The sequence below is a fragment of the Clinocottus analis genome, unplaced genomic scaffold (genome assembly GCF_023055335.1).
Source record: "Clinocottus analis isolate CAN_PGR_092001 unplaced genomic scaffold, fCliAna1.0.p SCAF_7, whole genome shotgun sequence".
Taxonomy (NCBI): domain Eukaryota; kingdom Metazoa; phylum Chordata; class Actinopteri; order Perciformes; family Cottidae; genus Clinocottus; species Clinocottus analis.
The window spans coordinates 10721474-10738274 of NW_027176229.1; the positions used below are offsets into that span (position 1 = coordinate 10721474).

Below are 16801 nucleotides of genomic sequence, written 5' to 3' on the forward strand. Positions count from 1 at the left end.
ATGAAGTCAACAATCAGTATACCTTAGGGCCGATAATAATGATAAATTGATTATAGTTTTGACATTACTATGGCTGTCCTCAACCTTAGTCGACTAACACTCATGCAATTTTGTGAACTAATCGATAAGTTGATTTAATTGAAAGATCTGTAAAACTCACTTTCTCCCCCAATAATTCCACAGGACTATTTTTAATCTTGTGTTTACCAGAGATGTGCTCCTAAACTTCTTGGAAATTTACTAATTTTCAACATTAGGTCAATTATATCCATGCAGTCCTTGCCACAGACCCATATAAAGGCAAATTGAAATATCAACATTTGTAAAATAGGATGATAGGTTGATCAACGACAAAAACACACACACACACACACACACACACACACACACACACACACACACACACACACACACACACACACACACACACACACACACACACACACACTCCTGCTGTGTTTTGCTATGTACAAAAAAAAATGCTTCAAGCCTTGACATAATGATAAACAAAAATAAGCCATCTATTTCAAGACTATCCCCGAATTCACTTCCTGATACATACATGTCACAGACGGCATACCGACCAACTACTGAAAGTGCCATATCTGCATTTCAACTGTCCCTAAAATTAGACTGCGCGTTAGAAAGAAAGTGAGTTTGAGTACATGAATCCATGAATCCCTCACTGTTTTACGAGATGACACACGTGAAGGCGCCTACAGCACACAAAGAGTCCTTGTATGACCAATGGTACGGCGACGTCAGCGTCTCTCCGGCACCGCGCTGAGTCGGTCGGGGCCAGCAGCGACGTCACACGGCCGTCCGCGCAGCAGCGAGTCGCTCCGGAACTCGGCTCTCCGCGTTGGGACCGCCTGGACGGACTGCGACTTTCCGCCTGCGGAGTTCAGGTAAACCGAAGTCGCGTTTACGTGGACGGGGTTTGATTCACGTCGAGGAGAATTTGGAGTTTGTTTTATTTGTATTTGGTTCGTGACAAGGCACAGCGTGGGGACCACACATAGCGAGTACAATGACTCCCGGCGCCGTCGCCGTGTGCACTGGAGCCAGACGCTGTGTGTTGCTGTGGCGCTTGCCAGGCAACGTCCCACCTGCTGCTGACGCCTCTCTGTTTTATTTTACGCCTGTCGACCAAAACAAATACGAAGATATGGAAACAGTGCGCTGTCATTATGTTTGAACTCAGCCATTCATTTTTTTTAATGAATTTATGTGCGTATGTGTTTTTGTTGCTTTCTCCTCGCCAACTGTTTTCACAAGACTTGAGTGGAATCGATCATTCCTGAGACTTGGGCTCGAGCCCTCTTAAACTGTGCTTGTTCAGAGCCGCTTACTTTGATGATAGCTCCTGCACCTCCAGTACCAGCACTCCACACTGGGCCTTTCCTCTGGGCTATATTCGGCTGCTTTGGCAGTAGAACGGTCGTTGTCTGTTTTGAGTGTTTTTCCATTGAAGTGCTCATGTGTCTGTGTGGCTCTCGGTGACAACACAGTCCATTTCCACTCAAACACAGTAAATGCTTGTCATTCCCTCTGTGACTGCTGTCCGTCTGTTTGTTTTCATAGTGTCTAAGTAACACCCAGGACCACAAGGCTTGAGCAAACACAAGATGGTGATTACCAGTGTGGCATCCCTCAGAAGGACATCACTGGCCATGGACACAGGGAACAGATGTTTGCAGTGAAGGTGCCTCGTGCATACTTTCCTATTTTGTGGCTTAGGCAGCTGCTGCGGTTAGGCATCAGTGCATGCCATCGGTAGGCTGGTGATACGACGAAATTCCATTATCCCTCCCTTACTGTCTACTGTGACAGAGAGGAGGAAATCACCATACCATGCTGTTGTGAGAACAGGAAGAAGGAGGGGGAATTATGAGTCAGAATGGAGAAGAAAAGAAAACTGTCACTCTTCAAATCCGCCTCTAAGCTTGGTAGACAGCTCACACACTTATTTTAAGACCACGACCAGATCCATTTTCAGCTGGCATCTAGGACTGTAGAACTATGTGAAGACCTTCCATCAATAATTGCTGAAACCGTTTTACCTTTTTCTTAAACGGCTGCGTCTTTATAAATTCCAGGGATTGGAATTAACATTTGAATGCAAAGTGCAGCGGGGTGCAACCAAGGCAAGCTCTGTTTATTGTGTTTTAGTTAACACATCTCCTTATCTCAGCTGTCAAGAGGGAGGATTCTTTTCTCCTGTAACTTACTCTGAGCAATGAAGATGGTGGTGGGAAAAGGAGGGGTGGGAGGAGTGCGAAGAACAGAGAATGACTGTGAGGGAGTGAGCGTGCTTAACCCAGCCACTGAGTGACTCTTGTATCCAAGGACGAAGGTAGCAACGTATCCAAACGCCACTTTGCGCCCACGGACTGCTGTGAAGAAATGAGGTGAACACATAGGCACTCAGCAGCGCTCATATAGACCTAACGACGAGCCGGCCCTTCTTCACAGGGCCCTCGGGCTCTGACTTGCCTGTCTGGAGTGCCGGCGCTGATGACTGAGCGAATCATGACAGCAGCTAGAGTGAACTACTCAGAATGTTAGACGCGTTTAGCTGGGAAGGGAGTTTCCTTTGTTTTGTTTTTTTTTAAAAACAAAAACCAAAAAGCTTTTTTAAAATTTTACCAGCATCTATGCACCTAAAACTGGCCCACTTTTGTGTGTGTTTTTGGCCGAGGAGCAGACTGGAGAGGAGGTAGTACTGGGTGCTGCGTGCCAAGGTGGACTTGGAGGTGTGGAGGAGAGCTGAAGATCATGGGTAAATCAAACAGCAAGCTTAAGCCAGATGTGGTGGAGGAGTTGACAAGGAAAACCTACTGTGAGTACCTTCACGTCTTTTTATTTTTACTCGTCTTTAGAAACACAAACTCTTTTCAGCTGGCCTATATAAGAACTAAAGAACATTTTGGCCAAAGGTAAAATACTGTATACTGTCTGAGGAATCCCTAAGATTAATCATCATATTTTCCACCCACCTTGTTACAAACAAGCATTACAGTATATGTCCTGCCCGCTGGTTTCTGGATTCTACACCAAGTTATTTTCAACAAAACAGAGCTACAACTAACATATAAGCTGGGAATGAGCTCCCTGTTTTATTTTAAATCCATCACAAATTGTGATTGGTTAAGGTTTGGCAGAAGTTGCAATTGGCATCTTCAAATCATACTGAAGGCCATGGAGTTGCTTAGTTTGTTAGCAGCTATCGGGGCTGGGGGGTTTTGAGATGAGGATGTGACTTCATATGCAGATTGTGGATCCTCTTTATTATGTGAGTTCAGAGACGGGGATGGATAGATAAAAGGAAATGGTGTGATCGGATCTGCAACATTGCAAGTACACAGCTTTGTGTTGTTCTCGTCGACTTGTCAGGACATTGCAAATTGACAGTGTTTGCTTTCCTCACCTTGCCAGCACTAATTTAGTTGACAATCTTCTGCTTAACAGATAAATATTCTCTACCCTCCTCCCCGCAGTTTTCAATCAAATTTGAACAGAGATCACATGTATAATTACCAAAATGATCTCTGCTTGTAAGAAACTATAATCATAATGTGTGTGTTATTTCTGACATACAGCATTATTATTATTATTATTATTATTATTATTATTATTTTAGTAGTACAGTGTGCAGGTGTGGGTGGGAGTTGACATCCATTGGCTGCCAAATGACAGTGTTATTTGTGTGGTGGGTCTCCCCAGCAGAACCATGGAAGACTGCTGTGGCAGGAAATTGCTGTGGAGGAAGATTGGGCTTCGTGCTGGGCTGGGCTGCTTGCTGCTGTCTTCTAGACTCTTTCCCTCTCTCACCCTCTCTCTCTCCCTCTCTTACCCTGTCACCCCATCTCCTTCGCTCTATCCCCTAATTGCCCTCTTTGAGCTGGGAATGGAATAGTATAATTAGTATCTTATCTGGTTAGCATTGCTAAGAGGGGCACCAAGCTTCTCTCCCAGCATGATCATTTCCATTTCTCTGTGGTTGCCTGCTTTGAGACTATCATTTCTGCTTTCCTTCATCCTGGTGCCTCTTTCTCTTGCTCTCCCATGAGAAGCTATTTCTGTCATTTAAGTCTTCGCTTACCTCCTCTTCTTGACAGATTTGGGACTACATACATTTAACTGAGCCTATGTGTCTTTTTCTTTCTTTCAGTGGTATAAGAGTAAGTTGTTTTTTTTCCTCAGCAAATTATCCCATCTGTGTTGACAGGCAACTAACAAGGCCAGGTCCTGAAATATGACCTGTTCAGTTCAACATTGAGCTGTACCAAGGTTCTGGCCAGCTGCTGGTTTTCCTGTTCATAGTTTAAACTGTGAAAAATGGTTGCAGCCTCACTTATACTTAATTCAAACCAGAAAAGCGTTCTGTTCTGGCATCACATGGAAATGCCAGCAGTCCTATTTAAATGTCGGCAGGATGTAGGCTCGGTCCATCTAATGGCATAATGATTTTGTAAGTTGTCAAAGCCATGAAGAGGCTCACAGTGAGCAGTCTTGCAGAGTGCAAGCTGAATGTGTTCTTGCAAACCCTGCAGGGTCAACCAGCTGAGTGTGCTCTCCTGCAATGGTGCGATTGTGTTATTGCCCATCGCTTCCGTCCAACTTATGCAATAACATGTTATTTTAAATCGTAGGCATGAAAAATTGCTACTAATATTTGACTACATTGACTTTTTTGGCCATTTTAATGGCAGTTCAGCTTAGTTGACAGCCAAGAGATTGATCCTGACATTCATTGTCCAGGAAAAGGTGACATGATGGGTTTCTTAGTAAAATGATGAGCAGAACAAATAGAATCTGACACATATGCAGACGAGGGCCACCTGACTTGGCCTTCTTATCGATACCCTCTATGATTCTGCTCCAGCGCTGCAGTAGTTGCATTATGGAATGCACATGTGGATTTCTTGATAAAGTGTTGGATATATTTAGTCATGGTTACATTTGCAGTAACCATGACTATGAGCTGCTGAAGGTTAAACATTACAGTAGAATATATTATTGATTAACTAACTATGTGTTTGTTGTCTGAATATGGCTATTACTTTACTCCAGGCTGAACAGAAGTGGTACAGTACTGGACGGCATCTTTCCTCAGACTTACCGTGGCAGCAGTTTAGAAAATCAACCGAGTTAAACTAATGCGATTGATTTTCAGCCCTTGTTTTCGTTAGCAACCCCAGGGGTGAGAGGCTGTACATTGTTGTGGTTACTTGAGAGAAAGTAAAAAAGGGCATGGAAAGCCATGAGGGATTGGTTGATCAAATACTGGCAGATATTGGTGTTTGTGTGGCAATGATGGCACATCCTGTCTCCTAAACTGTTCTCTAAATTTTTGGCTGACCTTTGTTCCCTCAGCCTTGTTTTATCTTTGTGTGACTCCACAGAGGTTTACTCCTACTTGGCCACTACATCCTGATCAGTAGATCCTATTTTTTCATCTCCCCTGATTGTACATGAGAATCAATGATGATTGCATGTTGAGACTTTTGAGTGTGAATATGTGAGAGGATTGGGCCAAAAACGATTAATGATGCAACTCCTTGGCTCCTCTAACAGCATGCTGCTTCTTTTTTTCTAGGACAGCCAAAGTTTTCCTTTAAGCTAATGTCAATCTTTATTTCTCTTACAGTTACTGAGAAAGAGGTGCAACAGTGGTAAGTGTGTCGATTTATTATTAATGAGATGTGTTTTCCATGCGTGATTTGAAGCTCGTCATATAAGCGATTGTGTGTTCACTGGCAAACTTCACATGGATCAGAGGTGAGGGTCTTTTCTTGTCTCGAAAAATTGCAAAATCCACGTTGATGTATTTGGTCCAGGCTTTGGTTCCTTGAGTCCATGGATATTCTATTAACATTTGGTTTGATGGTTGATTTGAAGCAATTTCTGTCACTTTACCCTGAAGATAGAAGCGTTCTGAAAATAGAGTGACTTGGAAGCGTTATTGAGACTGAATGACTTTGAAGGCTGATAACGCTGATGCAAACGCATCCATGATGCATTCCTCATCTAAATGTGAAAGGGATGTCTGATAACAAAAGAATGGACAGACTCATACAGTTGTTTTACTTTCAGGCACTTAATCACTCGCTACGTGGCCACATCACCTTCATAAGGTTGCCGATTAGTAATCCTTCCTGTCAGATTCCGTACTTATTATTATTATTATTATTATTATTATTATTATTATTATTATTATTATTATTATTATTATTATTATTATTATTATTATTATTCAGTGTGACCTGCACGGGCATCATCTTGCAGAAGTCTCATCTTGTTGTGCTTCCAGCCTGAAGTCCCAGCTCTCTAATATGTACTTTCATGCATCAAAATGAGACATATTCATGAAACCGAGATGCCTCAGATCACGATAAATTGCACAACTGAGGTGAGAGTGATCATTACTGCGAGGCTGTGAATTTCACATGTGTTTTTCTAAAGGCACAATTTTACAGTCACTGACTCACCGACAAGCAACAAGGCATCTTCATTTACAGAGACGTTTCAAGCGTGAGCGTGGTCATCACCTTTGTTTGCTGCATGCTACTGTTTGTTTTGAAATCAAAAGCAAAGAATAGGGTACATCAGAGGAGGGAGCGCTGCAATAAAGCAATTACTCGTCCATGTTCACACTTCAGTTCTCCTGCTTTGGTTTTGCATTTCATGGTCTAATTCTGCATGCATGGAAAGAACTCTGTCTCTGTCTTTGTCCCCTGTTGGGGGGTTTACAGGGGGAAGAAGGCACATTTGCAGGCATTCAGCAGTAGCAGCAGCCTTTAATACAACTGTGCATTGGCAGGTCAAGAGCCTCTTAGGTGGCCTGTCTCTGAGGCTGACTGCAACCACCCCCCCCACACACACATAAACTTCCACCCCTCCGGCTGTGCAGCCAGCTAACTCGCCATCAATTTCTCACTGTCTTTCACAGCAGAGTTTGCATGAGCCCTCACTTGAAGATCAGCAGCAATCAACACGGCTGAGTGTGAAGGATGAAAGGGAATTTCACCAGGGGAAATGCCAGATGGCGTGTAATTAGATCACAGACATAGAAGAATTAGCGGGGTTAGATAAATGCCTGTGTTGTGCATTAAATTTGTCCCCCTCTTCCTAATTCTCCTCTAAGAGAACATCATTAGTATGCTCGAGGCTCACCTGGAATCAATAACAAAATGCCCTAGCTCAGTGATGTCCCTGCCAGCAAAGCAGTAGCAGGAGGGACATCGGACGCAACTCTTCAGCAAACCACTATGGCAGAAGCCAACGAGTAGGAGCCAGTGCCAGTGCCAGTAATGCATACTTAATCTTCATGCTTGTCTCCCACTGTGGTCTGAAGCCCAATGTCACGTCTGCTATGTTCCTGCAAGTACAGTGTACTTAGAGTACAGTGTGTCTATGTGTCGTAGCACCAGTGTCATCAAGTCAGATTTCTTGAACATGATGTGCTCTTGGCAAATGAAGGTGATTCTGATTATGACTTTGACAAATAGCTGACACTGGGCAAACATGTTTACACTAGTGCAGACGCTTGGCACTGTGGATGTGTCTTCTGCTTATGTAACTCTGACAGTATGTTAAATGTGGGCGTCGACCTGACATGTTTATTAATCTCTGACTGGCCTGTCGGGGGTCTAGTTGTGTTTTGGGTAATGTATGTGCCAGGTTTTGAGAAGTAAGAAGATTGTGTGAAATAAAAATACACTGCTTCTTCTGCATCAGTTTTGGTACTTAAAAAAGAAAAGTCTCCATCGTGAGTCTGACAGGCATAGAAGTGCAATGCAAAAATGACAAGCACTCTTTCATCATTTTTAGGTCCTTAGGGTGGTCCTAAATTAGTAAAAACTGAGCTTCAGGCACTCTCTGGCAAGGAAATATGTCATATAAGAGGAACTTGAGTGATGAGACCATAATGTTCTGTGACTCACAAGAAGCAGATCAAAAATGCGGTCGTAATCAAAGAGTCTAAGATTTCCTTTTGTCTTTTAAATTTTGAACGTGAACATGTACCATTATGCAACTCAAGAGTGTCTGATATAAAGGCCCTCTCCCAGTGTCACTCAACATGACAAATAATAACCTAAAGTTGACTGATATTTGAACCTGAAATTACAAATATAGCCTGTCCTTATAAACATAGCAGATATAAGTGATTGATCTGATAGCAATATTCCTCCATTTGATGACAGCTTTTTGGTCATTGTGACTGCACATGTGACACAAATTCTGTGTCTTTAAATACTATGAAGACAAACAAACCCTATTTCTCTCTAGCTATGCTGTACAGTATGTTTCAGTAGTAGCCTTTTATATTTGTTGCTGGATATAATATTCCATAGTCACACGTTCAGGTGAAATGGGTCTGCATTAGATTCTGATATGTATTGTGTGCTCTGCACTTTGAATTGCAATTAGATTGCATTCTGCATTATAGTGGGTACGGCTTTAATTTGACTGCATGTCTTAAAATAATTCAATATGAGCATCACGTGGTTTTGCTTTCTTCTTGCTGAACTTTTTCTCAGATTCTCCTCAAAGCGTCTCTCCATCTCTTTGACTCTATAAACCTGGCTTCATTTTCTCGAAAGCAGATTAAAACTAAGGAATTTAACAGGAGTGAGGAGCCAGAGAGTGAGTGCAAAAGAGCTGCCCTGGCCTCCATTCCTCATCAGAGCACTCTCTCTCTCTTTCTCTCTGGCCGTAATTACAGCCTTATTCTGAATCAGAGACGAACATGCAGTGCTCCCTTGTGCGTCATTTTTGCTGTTGATCAAGAGCAAAAGCTTTCTGCGATGCTTTTTATAACTAGAGGGTTATTATTCCCTCCTACCTCTCATCTAGCATTTATTTTTGTAAAGACCAACACTCACTTCCTTTCTCCCTGACCTGTTACAGTCTAGTTAGACTTTGTGGCTTTTTATGAAGACGTACAAGAAAACTGCCTTCCTCTGAGTGACTGCGCTTGAAATTGCTTCTGAGATGCTTCTATATATAGGCTAATAGAGATATTAAGTCACTCTCTAGATGTGTCGTTTCTAGGGGCAAGAGGAACCTCTCAGATATATCCATCAGCGTAGCATATTATCAAAAGAGGAATAGAGAGTAATTTGATTAGAGTTAACCACTCTTGACTTGCTATTGAAATAGGGCGATCGTCTTATCTGTGAATGAGGCAAATGGCTTTGCCCTTTCAGCGTTTTGATCTTGCACGCTTTTTCAAACTGAACCGACGCTGTGGAGCAGAGGAGATGACTTCAGACTGGCATCATTGTTTCCAGTCTTGTCTTCATTATGTATTCTCATCATGTTATTGATGCTGTTTTACTGATTTTAAATACTTTATCAGTGCTTTTATGTTTCAGGTACAAAGGCTTTATTAAAGATTGTCCCAGTGGGCAGCTGGATGCTGTGGGCTTTCAGAAGATATACAAGCAGTTCTTTCCTTTTGGAGATCCCACAAAGTTTGCCTCCTTTGTCTTCAATGTCTTTGATGAAAATAAGGTTTGTAATCAATTTTATACGTTTTATTGTTTTATTATACATTTAATTGTATTGCATATTGTTTTATTGTATGTATATAATAAAACATATATATATATATATATATATATATATATATATATATATATATATATATATATATATATATATATATATATATATATATATATATATATATATACATACATACATACATACATACATACATACATACATACATACATACATACATACATACATACATACATACATACATACATGTATGTATGTATATATGTATATGTTTCGGTCTGGAGCCAAAAGAGAGCTATATTTTCGTGGTTTGAAATGTTTAGTAACTTTAAAGCTAGTAGACAGAATTGTATTATATTTCTTAAGTATTGAGAAGTATTAAGGTTTTTTATTTTAAAACACTTCACAGATCCTTTGACAATTTGCGAGCATGATTTCAGCTCAAAGGATTCAGTCGGAAAGATGAGTCATTACATTAATAGTAACACATAATTGTAACTCTTAGTTTTGTGCCAGAAATCAGTTTTTAAGAGTGTTTGCCAATTCATTTTTCAAAAGGTGTATATGCATGTTTTTTTTCAATGAAGCTCCTGTCTTAAGTAGGCACTTTTTTTTTTTTAAAGATTTGAAGATATGATGAGAAAGCACATTTGAATGAGGCCTGTGAAAAGCACCATGTGTATGGAGTAATCCACCCCATTGCAGCAGTATGAGATATTAAAATTGTGTTGAGGAAGACACACTGGATGGACAGCTCCTGGGATGGTGAGGAGCCCCTGAAGGTTTATTGACTCCGTTAAGAGGCTTCTTGTCAGAAAGCTCAGACAACCCCTCAGTCTCATGTTTACCGGTGACCTTCATTAGCGCTAGGCCCCCCATAGTTAGAGAATGCATTGATCTTACAAGTATTTATGACTTATATAATCAGAAATGCATGACTTCAGCATTGTCTGGCTGGTCAGATGTCTTATCGAGATAAATTTGGCTGACCCCAGGCCAAGAAGAGCGCTCCTCTGTCTTCTGAAGCTAGTGGCTGCACTTGGTTACAGGTCGGCAGCTGCTGTAGCAGAATGTTGAAAAATCTTTTTTTAATGTAACACAATCCTTTAGTCTCTGAAGATTATATTAAATAACCAAAGCCTGAAGGCTCCGCTACCAGGACGTTGATATATAAACATTGCTTGTTGTCCACAAGCTGTTTTCACCGTGTGAATAGCACGTCTTCTATACAGAGCCATTTAAGCATTTAATTTGAGTAAGTCTCATGCAGTTGATGGAGGCTGGGAGTCATAACTTGGTGAGTCGGTCTGAATCGGCAGAGTTTGAGTCACTTTGAGCCTTTGTTTATCTATGTTAGCAGACACTTCTCTCAACTGCACAGAGTGTGGCCTCAAAGAGGAACGCTGAAGGCCACAATGTTGGGAGTGTTATTTGAAACGTTAAGCTCCTGTGGTTCCATGCAGAGCATGGGAGTCGAACAAAGCTCAGAGGAAATAAGTGTCAGAGTATTTTCTCCCTTGTCAGGCAGAAGGATCTGCCATGCCTATTAATGATGCAGATCCGTTTAGAAAATGTGAAACATGTGATACAGTTGTACTAGTATACAGTGGCTGTTTGTGCGCTGTAACATTTAGACGATGAGCCAGTTGCATCCATCTTACTAATGTCTAGAAGGGACATGTTTCCGCCTCGGGAGAGCCAGGTATAGGGCTAAAATAGCAACTGACTTGGAGCAAACGCCTGGCCCCGTTTTCGGAAGAGTATAGCAAGGACATCATGAAAGAGCAGCAAGGAAGAACGACGACAGCAAGTGTGAAGAAAGATCGTCATGATCCTCATATTGTCTCTGGGCCATCCTCTCTCCCTGCCTCCCTCCTCTCACTGTAGGATGGACGCATTGAGTTCTCTGAGTTCATCCAGGCCTTGTCAGTGACTTCCCGGGGGACTCTTGATGAAAAGTTGAGATGTAAGAAGATGCACCCTGTTTTTGACATTTAAATGACAGGATTCAGGACTGACTGCATGCATTGCATATGAAGAAACACTGTTGGTTGTTGCTAACCTTTTTTTTTTTTTAAAAAAACAACATCACAGAAAACTTGCAACTTTAGCTGTAACCCTTTTAAACCTGAAACTAAGTGTATATAATACTGCGGTCGCTTTATAACAGGTTACAGTCTTACAAGGCTGCTGCCTGCCTTTCACAACTTCCAAATTCATGTTGAACATGTGTGCTTGTAATCCATGAAAAACATATTGTTTAATATAATATTTTATTGTTTGACAATTTAAACTCACAGTAGCTTCCTGATCACAGTTCCTGATCACAGTTTAAACATCTTTCAGGGGCTTTTAAACTCTATGACCTTGATAATGATGGCTACATCACCCGAGATGAGATGTTGAACATCGTAGATGCCATATATCAGATGGTGGTAAGTTTTACCAGACATTAGACATATAAATCAGAATGTTTGAATGGTGGAAAGTGTAATGATTTAATATTGTAGGGGAACACAGTGGAGCTGCCAGAAGAAGAAAACACACCAGAAAAGCGAGTGGACCGCATCTTTGCAATGATGGACAAGGTTGGTATTTTTAAGGCCTTTTATAAGAGCAACTTGAACGACAGGCGGTGGGTGGAGAAAGATGGGATGACACTCTCAGAATTGAACCTTGGCCTAAGTGGATCTCTCTCTACCGGGTGAGCTTGAGGTCACCCTAACATTAGTATTTTAATATATTTTTTTAAAAAAACCTATGTGATAGAAAGTGATAATGCCCTAGCTTCTATACCATTTGATCTTACTATAGTATTACATTAAACTTTTACTGACTCTGAAACAAAGTGCAGCAATGACTATTAGTTTACTTTTAGGAGGACTGAATCTGCCTTTGTTGCCACCCTCAGGCCTTTGAAATGAACACAGTTAAGTTTAGAGCTGTTAGCTGCGGCCATCACAGCGTCACTAACACCGCCTGCAGTCTATAAACATCATATATAGTCTCCTCCACCGCTAGCCCCCGGTGCTAATGCCCATTCCCTCAGCTCCAAGAATCTACTCAGCTTTAGTGAAAGATGAGATGCAGCATGCATGGGTGTGTTTGTCAGCCCACCACTGCAAAGATCAACCCATTGGTCTAGCAGTGCAGCACAGCAGCACTTGAGTGATTTGTATTGGCACAGAGTGGCTACCATCCAAGTGCACTGAACCAGAGATCAGTGTAGAACAGAAGCAACATGATTTAGATGTGTAGAGCCTGTTTTGCCCCCTGCTGGTAACTCCACGTTACAACATTAAGGGGCTTCAGTTTCATCTTGTCTCATGTTCCTCTTCCAGAATGCAGATGGGAAGCTGACTCTGCAGGAGTTTCAGGAGGGTTCAAAGGCAGACCCTTCTATTGTTCAGGCATTGTCTCTCTATGATGGACTTGTGTAGGAATGGTAGGTGAGTGGCTATTAATGAGCTGGTACATGCATGCTTTTCTGCTTGGGTGATAATACGGTTGAATTCTTAGTTCATCAGAGGTAAGAATAAAATAAAGGAAATTCAGTCCGCGTGCTGAAACCCAAGTGAAGAAACCACTTTCTGCTCACAGTTTGTTTCTATGAATTATTCAAATGGCCCACTTGTTTGCTGGCAATCAAATCGTCTCGGAGTGCTGAAACAGCTTTCACTGCTTAATGTAATGCACTGGCCACTGCCAATTGTTGCTGATATTCTGCTCAGCGTTTTGTCAACTGCTCGATAAGACATATTTTAGTAATGCAGTAGCTCTGATGTGTCTTGCATGAACACACCCACTTACTGTCATCTATTCAGTGGTGAACATTCTTACAATTTCTCAGTTGGATCCATCTCTACAGTCGCACGCCAACACCATCACACCTGCCAGGGGAGGAAGCCACATTTCACCTGCTTCACCCGGATGTGTACTGCAAACTTTTTGTTGCACGGCCATACGGCATTCGTGTCAAGTAGCTGTCAATCTGCATTTGCCGTTCAGATTATAAACAAATGTATCCTCTGATGTGACGGTGAAGTCCAACATGTCAGCAAAACCCTCATTTATCCGTGCTTCACTAGGTAACACGTACACTCTTGAGTGTTGTGGTCTAAGGAACAGAACGCCCCCTGAGGTGTTGGTGTGTGCGTCTTGTGCACATGCTGTAAACTAGGGGATGACCCGCTCAGTGGAGCTCTGCTGCTGCTTCACCACCAGATGCAGAGACTCAAAAGCTGGGAGAATCTGGAAAAATGTGTGACTTGGTGATAATGTGAACTCTAACTTAAAGTTACAATGCAGTATAGTGTACATTGTATAATGTAAATAGAATGGTAATTTATTTTCTGCTTTGCTGCGTTTATGGGATTTCCTCAAAGGAAATGAATGAAGTTTTATTTTTTAATCAGAAGTGTTGAAATGTATTGCACTGTATTTTTTCTTATTGTGGGATTGTTTTTTTTCTCCCATACTGAGGTTTACTTTTTTCCTGAGAGAACAGGTTTTTATTTGAAGAGTGTTTAAAGGAGCCAGGAGTTTTCTATGGATCGTTTTACTATGTTTGCAGTCTCTGCATCCTATTGTGTTTTTACTTCCCCGTTCCACTTGTGTCTAGTGTCGGCAGTGTTGCACCGCCGCATCCTGAACGACATGACCAAGCAACACAGCACATTCTCACAGCCTGCATCTGAACCAAGGCTCATTATTTCTTTTGAAAGCATTGCACTCCAACCTCAGTCGGTACACACAGAGCCCTGGTCATTGAGAGGCACAAACAGACATCAATTCTGGTTGTAAAACTTGTATGCAAGCTCTGTGGTTGCAAATGTCTACTTTGTATTTTTCCTGTGTGAGGCCACAGCATGTGATGAAGCCATTTCTTTCAGTCTTGAATTGTTTTAGTTCCAGCATTAAGATGTTTTATCAGCTGATTTGTATGCCTTATGCAAATGATAATTTACTGAATGATAAATGTCATCTACCTGTTGATTAACAGTATAAGAGCACAGAATAAAATGCATTTAAGTGGAAAACTTTTCTATTACGGCATTATTTGTCTTTGTAATTTGAAACTGATTAAAAAGACTCATTATACATCACTTCTCAAGACTATAATCAATATTTCACACACCTGGCATTAAAGATCCTCCCTCCCATACTGCAGAGTAGCTTCACTAATGTAGAACAATGTCAAGTTGAGTGTGTATGTGTCAAACTTTGAAACACAGAATCTAAAAGTCGCTCTTTGGTGTATATCTGCACTTTTAGGTCGTATAATGAAGTGCGTAACTCGGTGGTGTCTTGGCATTTATAATGAGGCTTGTGGGGTTTCTTCTGAAGGACGGATTCAACTGATGTCAGGAGGGCAGGAAGGTCCAGAACTTTGATCCAAGACTGCTCTGTCCTTTGGGTACATCTTTGATTAATTTTGTATTTGATGGAAGTTGTAAATGTCGCTGTTAACTTTTTGCTGAAAAATGAGATGTTTTGAAGTGAACAGCCATCTTCTAGTCTCAAATGTTCTGGGTCCCTACCACTTAAACTTTGGAAGAAGACACTGAATAATTTACATTAATACAATCTGAGCTGGTTTCCTCTGTGAGGTCTTATCTCATAAGCCACAGACACCAAGTGCATAATAATGAATAATCAATAACCCATTTTCAATCCAAATCAGCAACACAGTAAAAACTGTGACACATCAAGCTATTCCACCCATTCATATGCCATGGGGAGATTTCTCAGGGTGGGCTATGTATAAAATTAGATTGGTGTCAGCTGAATATAAACGTTGGCTATTTATAAAAACGAGGCTGGTACTGAGACAATGTTCTCAACGAGTCCAAAACGCAGGCTCCAGCCTGCTGCGAATGTGCGAAATGCTGTTCAAAAGTCTCGAGGGGCCCACATCGATTACGGAGAAAATGTAATTAAAGGAGGCGCGCTGGATAGGGTTAAACCATTGAAGTCACAGTGGGGTCGAGGTAGACTCACACAAGCACGCGGTCTCAAAAACAAAAAAAAAAAATCAGGTTGAGCCTCGGGAACCTTTTAATACCCATCTCCGCCCCGTTTGAAGCGTCAGAGCACCAGGTCTCCAGGGGCTCTCCAACACAGAGCCAGTCCACACGCTCCTCCAAAGTTTACGCACGGATGTACTCCTGTGGAAATATTCTACTCTGGATTTTTACGTGTTTCAGCTGAGCCGTATTGTTCCACATATCTTTTCTACCGATTGGAAGCAGTCCCAGACTTTGAAGTCAAAACTTTGAAAACTTTTTTTTAAATTTTTTTTAATGTGATTCGCCTTGTTCCAGCAGACAGATGCAGTAAATCTATACTACAAAATGACCGGTGTCTTATTAAAGTGCCTAGTCTTGGCGCTGTGTATCGGCGCGCACAGGCTCTTGGCAGTCCCCCGGGCTGAGGAGGATGATGGATCCGGTGACAGCGCCTCGACCCTGGCCTTTGTGTTCGATGTTACCGGCTCCATGTACGACGATCTGAAACAGGTGATAGACGGCGCCTCGCGGATCCTGGAGAAGACCCTCAACCGGAGGACCAGACCCATCAAAAACTTTGTCCTGGTCCCTTTCCATGACCCAGGTACTTTTTTGACCAAACTCACTTAAATGATCAGACACACAATATGAACACATCGTTAAGTGTTTAATCTTGAATCTTAATATGTTGCTGAATTAATGCACGTAATTAAGACGTTGTTTTTAGCAAATCAGCCACAAATGGTCAGATTATTTTGCCAGGGACAGGCAGCACAGCCGCCTGAAGCCTTCTTTGTGAATTATGACAAACTCAGAATGTAGGGTGCATTGCTCCAAATTGTTTGTGTAGCTGTCATAGTTTTACTTGAAGAGATCACAACAAACTGCAACACATCTCAAGACCTGTCACACATTATAGCTGTTTGCTGTTTCAGAAGAAGTAACTTTGGACATAGGGCAGCACATTGAACTCAAAGCTGAACATCAAGCATATATATATATATATATATATATATATATATATATATATATATATATATATATATATATATATATATATATTATATATGTATATGAGCTTTTAGAATGAGGAGTCTATGGGACAGGTAAGCCTCTTCACCCCCGGCATCTACCCTCATATGAGAAAGCTGCAGCTTGAAAATAAGAGTGCTCTAATGGGGGAGGGTGTTTGAGCACTGATGAGAAGCATATGCTGTCTGCTTGTGTGTAATTACCCCCCACTCACCCCACCCCTCCCT

The 16801-nt window shown here is 41.6% G+C and overlaps 2 protein-coding genes across 4 annotated transcripts in view; both read left to right on the plus strand.

The window, feature by feature from the left end:
• The first annotated feature begins 814 nt into the window (after positions 1–814).
• LOC137805116 (neuronal calcium sensor 1) lies at positions 815–14639 on the plus strand. Of its 3 annotated transcripts, none has more exons than XM_068604888.1 (10): positions 826–908; positions 1585–1705; positions 2708–2842; positions 5654–5678; positions 9384–9522; positions 11422–11500; positions 11881–11969; positions 12045–12122; positions 12876–12983; positions 13385–14639. In XM_068604888.1, exons 3-9 carry the CDS (start codon positions 2779–2781, stop codon positions 12972–12974), a joined length of 573 nt encoding a protein of 190 aa, XP_068460989.1. In that variant the 5' UTR covers positions 826–908; positions 1585–1705; positions 2708–2778; the 3' UTR covers positions 12975–12983; positions 13385–14639. The 3 variants fall into 3 exon arrangements, with proteins under 3 accessions (XP_068460991.1, XP_068460989.1, XP_068460990.1); XM_068604889.1 differs by having other exon boundaries at positions 12876–12979; XM_068604890.1 differs by lacking the exon at positions 1585–1705 and having other exon boundaries at positions 815–908; positions 12876–14639.
• A 1248-nt stretch (positions 14640–15887) lies between these two features.
• The window catches only part of hmcn2 (hemicentin 2), a 43407-nt gene continuing 42493 nt past the window's right edge, over positions 15888–16801 (plus strand). Inside the window, exon 1 of the mRNA XM_068566247.1 lies at positions 15888–16146. Within this exon, the coding sequence (XP_068422348.1) occupies positions 15888–16146 (259 nt within the window). The remainder of the gene's footprint in view (positions 16147–16801) is intronic.